Genomic DNA, 16,733 nt, shown 5'->3' on the forward strand with positions numbered 1-16,733 from the left:
CAATCAGTGTCATGATGTTTGTTTTATTTCATATCCATGTTGCCGAGCGGTAGATTTACAAATATGTAAACAAGACACATTGCCATCATGTGATGTGTTGAAATTATTCTTTTGTGAGGAGGACCTATGATAATTTGGACAAGTATGTCTCGAGAGCTTTTTGTTTTCTTTAATCCTCACAACTTCAGGTTTAAAATCAGCTAAATCAGCCCCCCCCCCCTCTACCTCTGTCCTCCTCCGTGTCCCTCCTTCATTTCACCCACATTTCATCGTATACTTGTATGCCGTGACAATTAAAACTCTTGACTTGACTTGACTCCTGCTAGGTGGTGTTTGACGAGTCTCTCCAGAAGTGTCTGGACTCTTACCTGCGTCACGCTCCCCGCGGCCTGGACCCCGGGGCCATGCCCTCGTCCCCCGCCGTGGCCGACATGCAGCGCTGCGTCCACCGAGCCGTCTTCATGACCTTCCTCCGGATGGCCACGCATAAGGAGTCCAAGGTAGGAGATGGGGATTTGCATGACTGACTGAAAATCATTTTCGAATAGTCTACTGTTCTTAAGACAGAATATTCTAATATTTTTTTATTATATTAAAAATATATTGTTATTTTCAGTTTCAATTCCGTTAAATGTTCAGTTTCACTTAAATTCAGTTATTCTTTTTAATAGAATGGATCATTAAAATCAAAGGGTATTGCACATAAATAGGCACTTCAGAATCTGAAGTTCAGATGATCCTTCAGAACGTTGACCGGCTCAGCTGACTGACAATAAATCAAAATGACACCATTCACCATCGTAGCCTATAATAACAGCATTGCATTGGCCTATCAATCGGTTTTAATAAACAAACAGAAACAGTAGCATGTGCATCTTTTAGATCAATTAGGCTATGGAAAAAATTATGCTGCCTCTAAATATAAAAATGAATTAAATAAGAATGGTTTCCTTCAATTAAAAAAATATATTTTATATAAAAATGTTTTAATAAAAATGTATATATTTAAAAATTATATATAAAAAAATTCGACTCTGACATGAAAATCGACTGGCATCGACTATTCGAAAATTCCAATATTCTAACTCATCCCTAGTAGGAGAGTCAACCATAACACTCATACCACTTTATTACCGCTGATACGATTGGCAGATGCTGTATCCCATCTGTCTCCTTTATTACCGAATAATAATAGATAAGACCATAGTTCTTCGGGGTCTCTGCCTGGCCTTCTCCAGATCTCCATTGATCCAGTTCTCCATTAATAACCCTTTCACTACCACACTACAGAAGGTTAACCTTTCACTACCACACTACAGATCGTTAACCTTCTGTAGTGTGGTAGTGAAAGGGTTAACCTTCTGTAGTGTGGTTGTGAAAGGGTTTTAACACTTTGTTGTGTGGCAGTGAAAGGGTTAACCCTTTGGTAGTGAAGGGGTTAAAGAAACCGAACACCCTAAAAAAGACGGAACATCGAGTCACTTTGCACATAACCATTGTGTTGCGGCAGTAGGCTGTCATAGACAAGCCGTGCCGAGGGGCTGAGCAGAGGAGCTCAAACTATTTGACGCGCGTAGTGAAATAACTGCGTTCCACATCCAGAAAATACTTTTCAAGCTTTTATTCCTTTGCTTCATGAAACAACAAAATACACTTAATTACATAAACTAATATACTGATACTGATGCGTTCTAATATCGGTATTTATTTTTCTTTTCTTTTTTTTTACTTTTTACATTTCTATAACCTTTATTTAACCAGGCAAGCAAGTAAGAACAAATTCTGATTTTATTTATTGTCAAAAGTATGCATAATGTTGTGTTAATTCCACAACAAGAGATAAGTAAGGGATAATGTATAGCTACGAGGTCATTGTCGCAAAATAATTGACCGACACGGAGTTTAGAATACCGAGGCGCCTCGCCGAGGTGTTTTAAACGTAGTGAATGTCAATTATTTTGCGACAATGACCGAGTATAGCTATACATTATCCCGCTTATTACATGGCTAACTTACTAACAATATACCTAATTCATTTTACACCATCGACGAGACGAGATCAAATGCAGACGCAGTTGTTCTGTGGCTCCGTCCGCTGTCTGCCCAAATAAAGTTATTATTATAGCCGGCAGCCGGCAGGTGTGTCTGATTGGCTGCACTGATGCAGTGTGTGTCAGTGGGCTTGATTGCTACAGCTGCGAACAGCGGTCATTATTGCTCGGCAGAGGTCCGTTATCGAGTAATAACGGACCTCTGACGAAGGCTATTGACCAATCACAATCAAGCATTTTGGCGAATGTTAAAACGCCATGTAATAAGTAATGTTAATTACCTGAAATTATTAAAAAGAAATTGGGGGGGGGGGGGGAAACCCTGCATATATCGATATCGGTTGATATCGGTATCGGAAATAAGAGTTGGACAATATCGGTATATCGGTATCGGTAAAAAAGCCAATATCGAGCATCCCTAGTTCTAATGATACTATATTGCGTTCAAGTTCACGTTCACGTTCCTATAAACTATCTTGCATTCTTGCGCTCTTGCGGTCAAAAGAAATTATGCGCTCCAACTCTCACCCCCTCTTTCCGTAAACTGTCAACCCGTGAAAAGGTGAATGAAATTCCATAAGAACACTCCCATTACCGCCGCATCCCCGTGAACACGCCCACCACCTAAAGTGACAGTACAACTAATAATAATAATAATACACAAATAGAGAATACTGAGACCTCCATTACGGCGCCTACACATTGTTTCGATCGGATGTGGATGTCGTCAGGTTTGACCTGATGAAAATCCATCACGATGTTTCAGGATGGAGTTCCAAGAGTGTTGGTTAGGACAGTTGCCAGGGCTTCTTTATGTGTCGAGCACTGTGTCACGCGTAGGGCTGGGTATCGCCACTGATTTCCCAAATCGATTAGATTCTATTCACAATGTCCCGAATCGATTTGATTTCCGATTAAATTCGATTCAATGCTATAAAATGTAAATGGTTCAAGGAACCCTCTAACACAGTGGTTCCCAAACTGTGGTGCGCGCACCCCTTGTGGTGCGCGAGCGCCCTCTAGGTGGTGCGTGACATGAAAAGGCTAATAGTGGTAAATAAAATATATTATAATTTTAAAAAAAATATATTTCATAAAAATCTTAGTCAAACCTTTAGTATTATGGATATTAAACATGCTGGCAGAGTACATGCATCCATGTTGTCGTGAACATTTTAATTAAATAAAGAAATTCCCTATCCATAGTCGCAGTGGGAAGAGATAAAATAAAATAAAAAATCTGTGCACGGAGACCAGCAACAATTTTTTCTAACAGAAACCCATTGGGGGGTGCGTCAGCTAGGTCGGGAGGTGACAGGGGGTGCACGGCCAAAAAAGTTTGGGAACCGCTGCTCTAACATGTTGCATTGTTAAAAATATCAATGTTTACATTAAGAATTGACTCTCAAGCAGTTACATGAATGTACTTTTTATTGGAACATTGGCTTTTGCATATGTCACGTCTGGGTGATGTCTCAGTAAGTGGTTTCGTAGATTTGTTGTATTTCCACAATCAGTCTGTCACTATAACCAATGGAAATGCTAGAAATGGTCACGTGGGCTGGGAGAACCAATGGAAAATGCCTATCCCGGGGCCAAACTTAATTGCCGACCCCTGGTCTACACCCTCCCCAGACCGACAGTGGGGCAATGCGTGCAACGACCAGGAAGGTAATTGGCATAATGACTAAATTGGGGGATAAAAAAAAAAAGATTGATCTTGGGATTTTATGAATCAATAATCACTAATTCAAATGAAGATCAATTCAGAATCGGGAAATCGTTTATTTTTTTATTACCCAGCCCTAGTCACGCGCAAATGGAGCGTTTTCAGAAACTAAGCCGTCCACTTGCCGGCTCCCTCAGGAGAACTTCCTCACCCCGGCTGTGTTTGGAGAGATCATCTATGAGAACTTCCTGTTTGACATTCCGAAGATCCTGGACCTGTGCGTGCTGTTTGGAAAGGGTAACAACCAGCTGCTGCAGAAGATGATCGGTGAGCTGCTGGCACCAAGCCATGCACACATTTTTCAGATTTGATAACGAATTGCCAATTTTGAGGTCAAGATTTGATTAGATTTTCAATTCTGTATGCCTCAAAATGTATTCATACCACAGAACCTTTAATTATATGTTATACATATATATGTACATATATATACACTACATAACTTAGCCAAGCTCTCGAGGTACAGAACACATTGGTAAGTTTTATATTCGATTATCACATGTCCTCCTCACATGAGAAAGATGGGATTTAGGTAAAAAACTGGTGAGATGGCGCGGCTGGGTAGCGCAGTGGACTAAGCACTCGCCTACCACCGCAGAGACTCTGGGATCTAATCCAGCTGTCAGCGGTACCTCCGGCTTGGTCAGTCACACTAACAATTGCCAGTGTTAGTGGGTGGGAAACCGGTGGGGTATGTGTCCTGGTCGTTGTCAACAGTGACTCCTACTGCAGGGATGTGATTTCTCAGTTTATTTTTTTTTGAGTGGCGCGAGATGCTGTAAAGACGTCAACACACTAGGAAACACACTTGATTGCTTTTGTAAAACTGAACAACCAGGGAAGGTTACTTGGAAGCAGTGCAGCAGTCTGCCACTCGACACTACTCAAGGGAGAGCAAGCATTGTCCAGTTAATGTGAAGCTCTGTAGAAACATCAAACTCTCAAGCATGAGGTACAGAAGCCAACCTAGACATAACCAAGAAGCTGAGATGGAGAAATGTCACCACCTTCATTCTCAAAATCGACCTGAGAGCAAAAGAAAAGCAAAAGAGTCCATTAGTCCAACTGCAGCCCTTCGCAGTAGGCAAGACTTCCAGAGGAGGCGGTTACAGGTGTTGCACAATCTGGTTGCAAAGAAGAAAAGATAAGGTCCTAACGTTAGTGTTTGAGCCAGGATGACTTGGGAGGGGTCAAGATGACCCCCTTTAAATTTTTTAGGGGGACACTGAGATATTTGAGTAATTTTCTTTGTCCCTTTCCTCTCTCACCGTCCTCTTCCCTGTGAACAGTTCAATTTATACAAATAAAATGTGTTGTGAGGCGGCTGGGTGGCGCAGCAGAGATTGTGCTCGTCACCAATGCAAGAGACTCCGGTCTCGAATCCGGGTGTCAGCATTGACTCCGGCTTGGGCCGGCCGTCATACTAACTCAATTGGCAGAGTCAGCGGGTGGAAGTCGATGGGTGGTAATCTGGACGTTGTGGACAGCGACTCCTACAGGTCGGTTGGGGGATGCCTGCACAGCAGAGACAGGAAATGGCGGGGCTAGTGTGAGCCTCCCACACGTTACACCTCGCCAATGAGAGTCCGCGCTGGCAGGTGAAAAGATGTGACCGGCTGCCTCCTCGTGTACCGGAGGGGACACGTGATGCAAGGCTTCTATCCTCCCTACAACCGACCAGTGGGGGGCATATGCGAGCAAAGTTCAAGACGGGGGAGGGGAGAATTGGAAACGTGAAATTGGGATGGGAGAAAAAAATAGAAAATAAGGAGAAAAAGTGAAAAAAAAATGTGTTAATTCATTCAAATGGAGTGTTTATTATTTTAAAAAAAAGGTAGTTTCGAAAATGTTCCCTTTTTTTTTCTTTTTTTTTTTTTTTGCAATCAATGCAATGACATTTACATTTTTACATTTAGTCATTTAGCTGACGCTTTTATCCAAAGCGACTTACAAGTTCTGTACGACAAGCCATCAGGAAGGGCACAACTCTGAGTAACAATGTTCGTCAAAGTGTTGAGTGCTACAGTGTAGGTTAGTTTATTAGGACAAGTGCATGACAGTATGGTTAGTTAGGGTTAGATAATTTTTTTTTTTTTTTTTTGTTCTTTTTAATTCAGATAATGGTTGAAGAAGTGCGTCTTTAGTCGACGGCGAAAGATTGGACGTGTTTCGGCTGTCCTAACTGGGGTGGGTAGTTCATTCCACCATTGTGGGGCAAGGACTGAGAATAGGCGACTTCTCTTTGATGACCCTCCCGGAGCTTGGATAGGAGTAGGTCTGAGGCGGCCAGAAGAAGCAGAGCGTAGGGGTCTTGAGGGTGTGTAGTTAGAGACTAGAGCCATATGGAATCCGCGATCACGGAATCGCGGACGGAATCGCGGAATTGAGCAATAAAAATGGAATCCACTATAAAAAAAAAAAAAAAAATTTACTTTTTTTTTATGTTGTGGGACTTGTACAGCACTTTGTTCAACTTTGTCAGTGCTGTAAAGTTTAAACCTTTTAAAATCTTAGACAAACAAAACACTTTGCTTTCATGAAATATTGTAAGCCGTCATTTGAGGCTTTATAAAAGCAGCACAATGAACACAAATCTGTCAGTGCCGAGTCTGACCTCATCTTAAATAACAAACAGCATTGCTTGTTGTAGTTAACAAAGAGAGGCAGAGTTGATTTTGCAAAAATATATATCATTTTTTTTTTTTTTTTTATAATCAAATTTTATTTTCATATTCGAATCCCATGCCCATCGAACGAAGCTTCGAAGCTTCAAAGTATTTAAGACAGCCCTATTAAATGGACTGTTATATCTTATTAAATTGTGGACATTTATTCATTCCCACTTATTAGACACTATTTCTGATGGTAAAATGAGCATACAAAGCAAAATACAGAATTCTGAAATATTAAAACGGAAAAAACGGAATTTGGAAAAAAATAAAATGGAATTTGGAAAAAAATAAAACGGATTTCATATGGCTCTATTAGAGACCATTGACCGGAGGTAGGCGGGAGCAGTTCCCTTTGCCGCACGGTATGCTAGGTCGAGGGCCTTGAAGCGGATTCGTGCAGCAATGGGGAGCCAGTGCAGGTCCCTAAGAAGTGGGGTGACATGGGCCGACTTCGGTAGGTTTGAGATCAGGCGGGCCGCTGCGTTCTGAATGAGTTGAAGAGGCTTAGTGGCAGTGGCCGGGAGGCCAGCGAGCAGTGCGTTGCAGTAGTCGAGGCGGGAGATGACTGTTGATTGGACGAGGAGTTGGGTGGATTCTTTTGTCAGGAAGGGGCGGATCCTTCTGACGTTGCTCAGGAGGAATCGGCAGGTTCTGGTTGTCGCTGCGATGTGAGCAGAGAAGTTCAACTGGTCGTCGAGGACAACACCAAGGTTCTTGGCGGTCGGGGACGCGGTCACAGCTGCATTCTCGACTGTGATGGAAAGGTCGGTCAGGGGGGAGGATTTGGCCGGCAGGTGGAGCAATTCTGTTTTGCTTAGGTTCAGTTTGAGGTGGTTGGTCGTCATCCAGGCGGAGATGTCGGACAGACAGGCCGAGATCCGTTCAGAGACGTGGATATCTGAGGGAGGGAAGGAGAGGAAGAGTTGAGTATCGTCGGCATAACAGTGGTAGGAGAAGCCATGAGACGTGATAATGTTACCCAGTGATTTAGTGTAGAGGGAGAAGAGAAGGGGTCCTAAAACCAAGCCCTGGGGGACACCCGTCCGCAGGGGGCGGGTGGCCGACAGGGTCCCTCTCCATGACACTTGGTAGGAGCGGTCATTGAGGTATGATGACAACCATGTCAGCGCAGAGCCAGCCACTCCCATTCCTGCGAGGGCCGCGAGGAGGATCTGGTGGTTGACTGTGTCGAAGGCTGCAGATAGATCTAGGAGAATCAGGACAGAGGAGAGGCCTTTCGCTTTTGCTAAGTGAAGTGCCTCTGTGACCGCAATGAGGGCTGTCTCTGTGGAGTGACCAGTTCTGAAGCCTGACTGATTAGGGTCTAGGAGGTCATTCTGTAAGAGATAAGCAGTAAGTTGGTTGGATACAGCACGTTCCCTGGTGACATCCCTGGTACTGGTCGGTCGGGGCGCCTGTTCAGCAGGGAGGGGATCTGGGGGAAATAGCATGAACCTCCGCACGCGTTATGTTCCCCCAGTGAAACTCCTCGCTGTCAGGTGAAAAGAAGCAGCTGGCGACTCCACATGTATCGGAGGAGGCATGTGGTAGTTCTACACCCTCCCCAGGCCGACAGTGGGGCAATGCCCTCAACGACCGGGAAGGGAATTGGCATAACGAGTAAATTGGGATGGGTGAAAAATACAGAAAGTCCACAAAAAAACGTAAAAAAAACTGGTGAGATGCCCATATTTAGAGTTCTTTTACTAATGTGATTTGCTCTTAATGCTGCTGAATATTGATGCTCATTACGATGTCTTTTATTTATTCAACATGTTTGTAGAGAACATCTTCACCCAACAGCCCTGCTACTACAGTGACCTGGAAGAGACGGTGACCTCAGTGCTGCAGGTGAAATGCAGTGAAATGTGATTCATGCTTCTTGCAGTCTGTGTGGTCTACATCGCATCAATGGTGATATTGTGCAACTGCTGTGTGTGTGTGTGTGTGTGTGTGTGTGTGTGTGTGTGGGGGTAACATTGCGGACAGGGGGCCGTACTGATTGGTGTCGCTATGGTGATTGAACATGCGCTTCCCCTTCCTTGGGCCTCTCCTATTTTATTTATTTATTTACTCTGTTTATTTGATCAGGGACACAGTGCATATCAATTAACAGTTATACATTTTATAAATGAATAAAAATGAAAAAACTGTAAATATGCCAACGTTAGCAGGGTTTTCAGTTGTAGTCCCCAGAGGGCTAGATGTTAAAGCCAGAAAAGAAACCACAATAACTATATAAAGCGACTCGGTGTCGCAGAGACCGTACAGACGGCAAGGAGTACAAAACTACCACACTACCGAAGGTTAACCCTTTCACTACCGCACTACAGACGGTAGTGTGGCAGTGAAAGGGTTAACCTTCTGTCATGTGACAGTGAAAGGGTTAACCTGCTGTCATGTCGCAGTGAAAGAGTTAACCCTTTGGTAGTGTGGTAGTGAAAGGGTTAATGCACAACAACAGTGTTGAATCGTGCAGAGCTACAGTAGTCTGTCGAAGGAGAGTGACGTATTTTCTTTAGGACGGGGGGCGTTTAAAGCCTGTCTCTCTTCCTCTTCCTTCGTCCCCCATACAGGTGTTGGACACTATTCTAGACAAGTGTGGCCTGGAGTGTGAAGGAGCCCGTCTGGAACCTCTGAAGCTGAACGCACACAACCGACCCACCTCCATGACCATGAGTCAACAGGTCAGACGCAAACAGACGCATACCGTGGAAATACTACCGCACTACAGAAGGTTAACCTTTTCACTACCGTGTGGCAGTGAAAGGGATCATTATTAACCTTCTGCATTGTGGTTGTGAAAGGGTTAACCCTTTGTCGTGTGGCAGTGGTAGGTATTGTCGCAGTGAAAGGGTTAACCCTTTGGTAGTGTGGTAGTGAAAGGGTTAATAATGGAAATATTAATAATGGAATTTCATAATGGGGATCCCACTTATTGCCCTGTGAGTGACATGCAGAGACTAGTCGTGTTGTTGTCTTTGATGTTGACGGGCAGTGCTAAGGCAGCGCTACACTGTGCTACATGGTCCCCGATGTGTCATGGATTCCTCTGATCAATGCACAGGAATACCTTGCATACCTCCATCACAGCTTTTAATCCCAATATGTTATTATTACCCATGTAATCAATTTACATACCTTCATATTTTAATCCCAATATGTTATTATTTGGTTGAGGAGAAATTATGTCAGCTGGGGGCCAAAGTAAACAAAGGGTAAGAGTATTACTTTTCTTCTTGTTGTTGTTGCCGTTTCATGTGTGATATTGGCGTCAGGATTGTATTTTTGACATGGGATAACAGGGAGGTTTATTTGTTTATTTATGGATCCTCATTAGTCTACACCCATGGGTGAAAGACTATTCTTCCTGGGGTCCTAACACACAACCTACAACATTACAGTGCATTACATTACAGTAACAAAAAAAACAATAAAAACATAAACACCTTAGCCTAAGCACATTCTCAACATCTTCAAAATAAAAAATAAATAAAAAACACACACACACACACAGGCTCAAACCACAAATACAATACTAACTAAACTAACAATACTAACTAAATACATCAGTAACTCAACTGTATTTCACCATTCATAACAGCATCCTTCAACTTATTCTTAAAAGTAAATTTGTTGCTGATCAATTATACAATTCCATGATTGTATCGTTGACATAGGATAACACAGGGAGGTTCAGGATTGTGTTGTTGACATAGGATAACACAGGGAGGTTCAGGATTGTGTTGTTGACATAGGATAACACAGGGAGGTTCAGGATTGTGTTGTTGACATAGGATAACACAGGGAGGTTCAGGATTGTGTTGTTGACATAGGATAACACAGGGAGGTTCAGGATTGTGTTGTTGACATAGGATAACACAGGGAGGTTCAGGATTGTGTTGTTGACATGATAACAGGGAGGTTCAGCGTGTGGCTATTAGGGCTGACCCCGGTTAGTCGACTAATCGATCCAAAGGAACCGTAGTTGACTGCCAACCTCTTAGTCGAATGCAAAAAAATACAAATAAAAAAATATATATAATAATAATCTTTTCTATTTTTTTTAATCATTCTTTCCAAAGGCAAAGAGGCCTAGACGCGTGGCTAACGCTAATGGCGTGCATACCAGCAAGGCTAACTGCCTAAGAAAATGGGCACGGATAGAGGATTTCACGCGTCTAATGAACACACTAGACTAGACAAATATCAAGATGTATCCATCAGTGGACCAATTGCATGCTTTTGCAGAGGACAAGAAGCCTTCAGTCGACTCCTTCAGACATTAAGCACCCCCCACAGCCCAAATGGAATGATACAAAAAAATATATTAATAATAAAGAATGAAAAAAAAAAAAAAAAAACATTTAAATGGTGATTTAATTGGATGTGTACTGTTAATTAATGCTTGTATATCTAATTTTATGTTATGTTTATGTGTATGTTTAAAACATTATAAAAAAAAGAAAATATAAAAAAAATTAAAGAAAAAAAAATAGAAAAAAAAACACATTTGCATAGACTATCGGCAAATTTCGGCCAATCAAAGTCGACTATCCAAATCCTTAGTCGGGGACAGCCCTAGTGGATATTATGGAAAAGTGGGAGCTGGTTGTGGGACGCTGAAACTAACTGTTGAGCCTCCCCGAGGTGTCGTGGGCCTAATTATTTTTTTTATTATTCTATTTATTTTTGGGCTTTGTGTATTTTTCACCCATCCCAATTTAGTTGTTATCCCAATTCCCTTCCCGGTCGTTGCGCGCATTGCCCCACTGTCGGCCTGGGGAGGGTGTAGAACTACCACATGCCTCCTCCGATACATGTGGAGTCAAGTTCAAGTTCAAGTTTCTTTAATAGTTGTCATACAGAAGTACAGAATACTTTTATACAAAATGCTTCTTACTGTTACGCTCCAGAGACTGTGCTAGACAAGATAAGTATCAAATAACATAGTATAGCATGTAAATTAGAAGTAGAAAATGAGGTCACAGTGTTCAGTATAGACATATGTACAATGTTCGATGCAGAATAGACGTAACTGAGTTACCATATAATATACAATACTATGCAGTGTACTAATATACAATACTATATCGTGCAAAGCAGAAATGGGATGAGGTACAATTTAGGTACAATTTACAGTAAGGTGTACGAGTTGTAGTGCAATCCTTTATCAATAAATATAAAGTGTGGGGAGTGGGTGCTACAGTGTGTTTGTTTAAAGTGAGTGTGTGCTATAAAGTGTGGGGAGTGGGTGCTACAGTGTGTTTGTTTAAAGTGAGTGTGTGCGTGTGGATGTGTGTGCTATGTGCGTTTGATGGTTGTTGTGTAGTGTTCATTGTTCGTTGAGCAGCCTGATGGCCTGGGGATAGAAGCTTCTTCTGAGTCTTTCTGTGCTCGCCTTGAGACTCCGGTATCGCTTGCCGAAGTCGCCAGCCGCTTCTTTTCACCTGACAGCGAGGAGTTTCACTGGGGGAACGTAACGCGTGTGGAGGTTCACGCTATCTCCCCCAGATCCCCTCCCTGCTGAATAGGCGTCCCGACCGACCAGTAGGAGTCGCAGTTTACAACGACCAGGATACATACCCCACCGGCTTCCCACCCGCTAACACTGCCAATTGTGTTTAGTAGGGACGACTGACCAAGCCGGAGGTACCGCCGACAGCTGGATTCGATCCCAGAGTCTCTGTGGTGGTAGGCGAGCGCTTAGTCCACTGCGCTACCCAGCCGCACCTCGTGGGCCTACCTTGATGAAACACTAGTGAAGGGGGGGGGGGGGGGGGGGGGTAGCCACTTGATAACCATGGTGATATGCTGGCTCTTGCTGCCTATCTATCTACACCAGGGGTCTCAAACTCGCGGCCCCTGGGCCATTTGCGGCCCGCAGGATGATATTTTGCGGCCCCCTACTTGACATCAAAGTTTAGTGTTAGTGCGGCCCGCGTGCAACCTTTTGCCGACCCGTTGCGCGAGTTGGGCGTTTTATTTATTTTATCACTTGTAGGCTACCATAGCGCAGGCTCATGGCAGCAACGTTAGTGGTTGAAACGTGATTCCGGAGTGATACCAAGTGGAAGGAAATATATCCTGTCATCAGTGCGTATAGCAGGTATCCTCGAAATTCTCCCCTATCTCCTCTGCAAGCTCCTGTCCGGCTGCACTGCTCCAACTGTCTGTGTCTGTCTACTGCTTTGGTCCAATCATATTCAGCGTCCCGTCACCATTCCCCCCCCCCCACCCACAGTCTGTGAATCAGAGGCAGAGTAGGGCGGGTCTTCACGGAATGCATGTTGTCTCTTTCAACGGGTCGGAGTCAGAGCGAGAGTTGACAACGCATCTACAGTAGTCTAATCTGCAGGTACTGTAGCTAGTAGCATAGTTTTGCCAGCAGGCAGCTAGTAGAAAAATATGGCATGTTCAAAGATGGCCAGTAAAATAAAAGTCAACAGTGAAAATCGCTGCAATTCAAAGGTGAATGGTCAATGGACTGAAAAATATGCGTTCATCCTCCCTCCAACCAGCACAATGTGCCAAGAAACGGTAGCTCTTGTGAAGAGTGGCAATTTGAAACGCAATTTGAAACGCCAATACGAAACAAAACAGTTATTTTGATGCAACCTTTCAGCACTAAGAACCACAAAAATAAATGGAATGAAATCATCATATCAAGCTGCAAGCAGAATTATTGTTAAAGTTATGTCACAACGATAAAAAGCAACCAAGTCCTCACTCAGTGGCATGGGTGTTGGCTAAACACAAGAATCCATTCTCTGATGCATACATAATAAAATAATGTATGACTGAAGTGATGGAGACCATGTTTGAAGGCAAACAAAAGCAAATCCTCCTCAGATCGCACAGCAACCAGAATAACTGAAATACTGGCTGATGATTTCATTAAACAGCTTTGTGATAGAATAAAAAAAATGCACAGTGCATTTCCATAGCTGTGGATGAGTCCACTGACACCACTGAGAATGCTCAGTTGCTGGTGTTTGTGAGGTTTTATGATGAGGCAAAGGGGTAGTTTGTTGATGTATTAATACATTTTTGGAATACTTGAAACCCTTTTTTTGTGGAATATTTGATGCGGCCCAGCCTCACCCAGACTCTACCTCCAGCGGCCCCCAGGTAAATTGAGTTTGAGACCCCTGATCTACACGCTGGGTTGTGACGGCCATTGGGTTTCTTCATTGAGCGTTTATCCTCATCATTAGGGCATCATCATCTTGTGTTTTATTATAAATTCATGTAATCACCTACATACCTCAATGACAGTTTTTCATCCCAATATGTCATCATTACCCATGTAATCACCTTACATACACGCTACCTCCATAACTCCCATGTTCCACGATACCCACAGGCCCAATTTGGCCCTAGGTCAAAAATGGAACAATTCCTGATAACAATATCACACATGAAACACCAACACAACATGGAGGACAAATAATACTCTTATTTACTGGCATTATTTCTCCTCAACCAAATCCAATGACATAGGAAAGATAATTTCTTCAATGGATAGTACAGCTTCCACAGTGCATAGAGCTGACGTGTGTGTGTGTGTGTGTGTGTGTGTGTGTGTGTGTGTGTGTGTGTGTGTGTGTGTGTGTGTGTGTGTGTGTGTGTGTGTGTGTGTGTGTGTGTGTGTGTGTGTGTGTGTGTGTGTGTGTGTGTGTGTGTGTGTGTGTGTGTGTGTGTGTGTGTGTGTGTGTGTGTGTGTGTGTGTGTGTGTGTGTGTGTGTGTGTGTGTGTGTGTGTGTGTGTGTGTGTGTGTGTGTGTGTGTGTGTGTGCGCGCCTCAGGACCTGGTAGACCTGGTACTGTACCTCTGCGACTCCACCACCACCATCCATGCCTTCCTGGACACCTTCCCTGCCGCCTGCTCCACCTTTCAGCTGCACGGCTTCCTCACCAGGTGAGACCACGCGGGTGGCAAGAGCTCTCGCCAGCACTGCAACACTCACACTGGAGAGTCCACGCGGGTGGCAAGAGCTCTCACCAGCACTGCACCACTCACACTGGAGAGTCCACGCGGGTGGCAAGAGCTCTCACCAGCACTGCACCACTCACACTGGAGAGTCCACGCGGGTGGCAAGAGCTCTCACCAGCACTGCACCACTCACACTGGAGAGACCACGCGGGTGGCAAGAGCTTTTAGAATGTGTTCTTGTTCAACCCGCCTGATCAAATAAAGGAAGACACAATAACACATTCAATAGCCCGAAGCGAGGCGCAAAAAGCACTGTTGGAGCTTGTTGAAAAGCGTTCGAAAATAAAATAGTAAAAATACACAATTCCACACAACATCAACACAAGTTGCCCAGCCCACGGTATGAACGCTCCTGGTAGGATTACATTTACATTTACATTTTTACTAGGGGTGTAACGGTACGGGGGGGAATACAAAACAAAAAATTGCTTTTCATTTATCTATTTATTTATTTAGCTTTATTAAACAATATAAAACGAATTGGCCATAATTTACTGAGCGAACTAAGGCTTACTGCTGTAACCTACTAATAACACTTAAAGTAAATCTGAAGATTATTATATAGCAGATGCCTTGGATAAGTCGTGGACAACTGTAGCGTGTGCTTGTTTATACAGAGCTGGTATGACTTGCTGGCTGAAATACGGACGAGAGGGAACTAGGTAGCGGGGCTCTATTACCTTTAACATGTGTTTAAACCCCGTGTTCTCGACAACGGAGTATGGTCCCAGATCTGCTGCTATAAAAACACCTATGGCGTTTGTTATTGCTTTGGCCCGGTCTGAATTAATAGCGAGATGCTGCTTGAATGCCACAGGGAGCTGGGTTTGCACTAGGGTCTGTTTCTTCCTTGTACCAGTGATATTCACATTCGGGTGATGCCGTTTCAAATGCGTGATAAAGTTCGCAATAAAGTTGAACAATGCCGGCACGTAGCCCCTTTTGTGACTGTGATGCAAGGCTTGCATCACAAGTGTGCATCACAGTCACGAAAGGGGCTAGCCGGCACGTAGCTTTAGTGCAATCCACCTGTCTTTGTCCATTACTGTGGTTAACTGGGAATCCGAAATGATCCCAAACGGGAGACTTGAATGTTGTGGGAGCATCTTCTAGCTCTGTCTTGTCAGTTAGTATTGCACTCGCTAAGGCTAATATGCTATGCTGAATTACAGCTATCGTTCAGTGTAGCTGCGTGCTGCGTGGGATGAACAAACAACATCCGGTTAGTTGTGCATGTTATATTTGGGACGGGGGGATTTAAGTTCCGCAAAAAAAGGTTCCGTACCGTTGCAATCGTTCGGTGCACAGCGAGTACTGTACCGGAGGACCACATTGAGGCGGTACAGTACGGATACGCGTACCGTTACACCCCTAATTTTTACTGACATTCTGTGTTTATAGTGTAGCATGTTTTTCCATCTGTACAAAACCAGGGTCGATGAGCGCTAAGTATTTAAGTTAGTGACATTCTGATCTGTGTTTATACTGTAGCTACCTTAGCTAAGTACTTAAGTTAGTGACATTCTGATCTGTGTTTATACTGTAGCTACCTTAGCTAAGTACTTAAGTTAGTGACATTCTGATCTGTGTTTATACTGTAGCTACCTTAGCTAAGTACTTAAGTTAGTGACATTCTGATCTGTGTTTATACTGTAGCTACCTTAGCTAAGTACTTAAGTTAGTGACATTCTGATCTGTGTTTATACTGTAGCTACCTTAGCTAAGTATACACTTAAGTTAGTGACTTTCTGATCCGTGTTTATACTGTAGCTACCTTAGCTAAGTATTGAAGCTACTGACATGAGTCTACTTTTGCTATTAGCTTCTGTGATTTAGAACCACCTGTAAAATGAGGAGAGCTTAGATGGTCTATTTGAGGTTAATAATATGCTGAGGAGAGCTTCGTGCTAAGGGATGTTCTCGAAGCAGATCATGTGATAGTCCTGTTGTTTCTTCTCTTGACAGACTAGCCTCCTTCTATGAGACGGCAGTGCCTGACCTGGAGAAGGCCGTGAGGAAGAGGAACTTTGATGATAAAAGGTGAGTGTTCAAGCTAAGCGGTCGTCGCGTTGATGTGTTTTTGAGTGTTAAAATGTGATCGCGTAAAAGAGGCAGGAAACGCATTAAGAGCTCCCTCTCCTCGCTCCCCGTGCAGCCTCCAGGAGGACCTGTGGAGGAGGACGGCCCACTCCTGCAGGAAGATGGTGGAGACGGCACACCTGTTGCTGCAACACACCTGCCTACAGCACGTCCTGGAGGGGTGAGATGATGATGACGACACTCTGA

General features: G+C 43.7%; 1 protein-coding gene across 1 annotated transcript in view; it reads left to right on the forward strand.

Annotated features, from left to right (window-relative positions):
* ascc2 (activating signal cointegrator 1 complex subunit 2) overlaps nt 1-16,733 on the forward strand; it is a 72,725-nt gene that overhangs the window by 21,494 nt on the left and 34,498 nt on the right. Inside the window, exons 4-10 of the mRNA XM_084338164.1 lie at nt 327-500; nt 3,918-4,047; nt 8,236-8,303; nt 9,029-9,139; nt 14,260-14,372; nt 16,413-16,487; nt 16,603-16,707. Of these exons, the coding sequence (XP_084194290.1) occupies nt 327-500; nt 3,918-4,047; nt 8,236-8,303; nt 9,029-9,139; nt 14,260-14,372; nt 16,413-16,487; nt 16,603-16,707 (776 nt within the window). The remainder of the gene's footprint in view (nt 1-326; nt 501-3,917; nt 4,048-8,235; nt 8,304-9,028; nt 9,140-14,259; nt 14,373-16,412; nt 16,488-16,602; nt 16,708-16,733) is intronic.

This window comes from Notolepis coatsorum, assembly GCF_963971535.1.
Source record: "Notolepis coatsorum genome assembly, chromosome: 2".
NCBI classification, from domain to species: Eukaryota; Metazoa; Chordata; class Actinopteri; order Aulopiformes; family Paralepididae; genus Notolepis; species Notolepis coatsorum.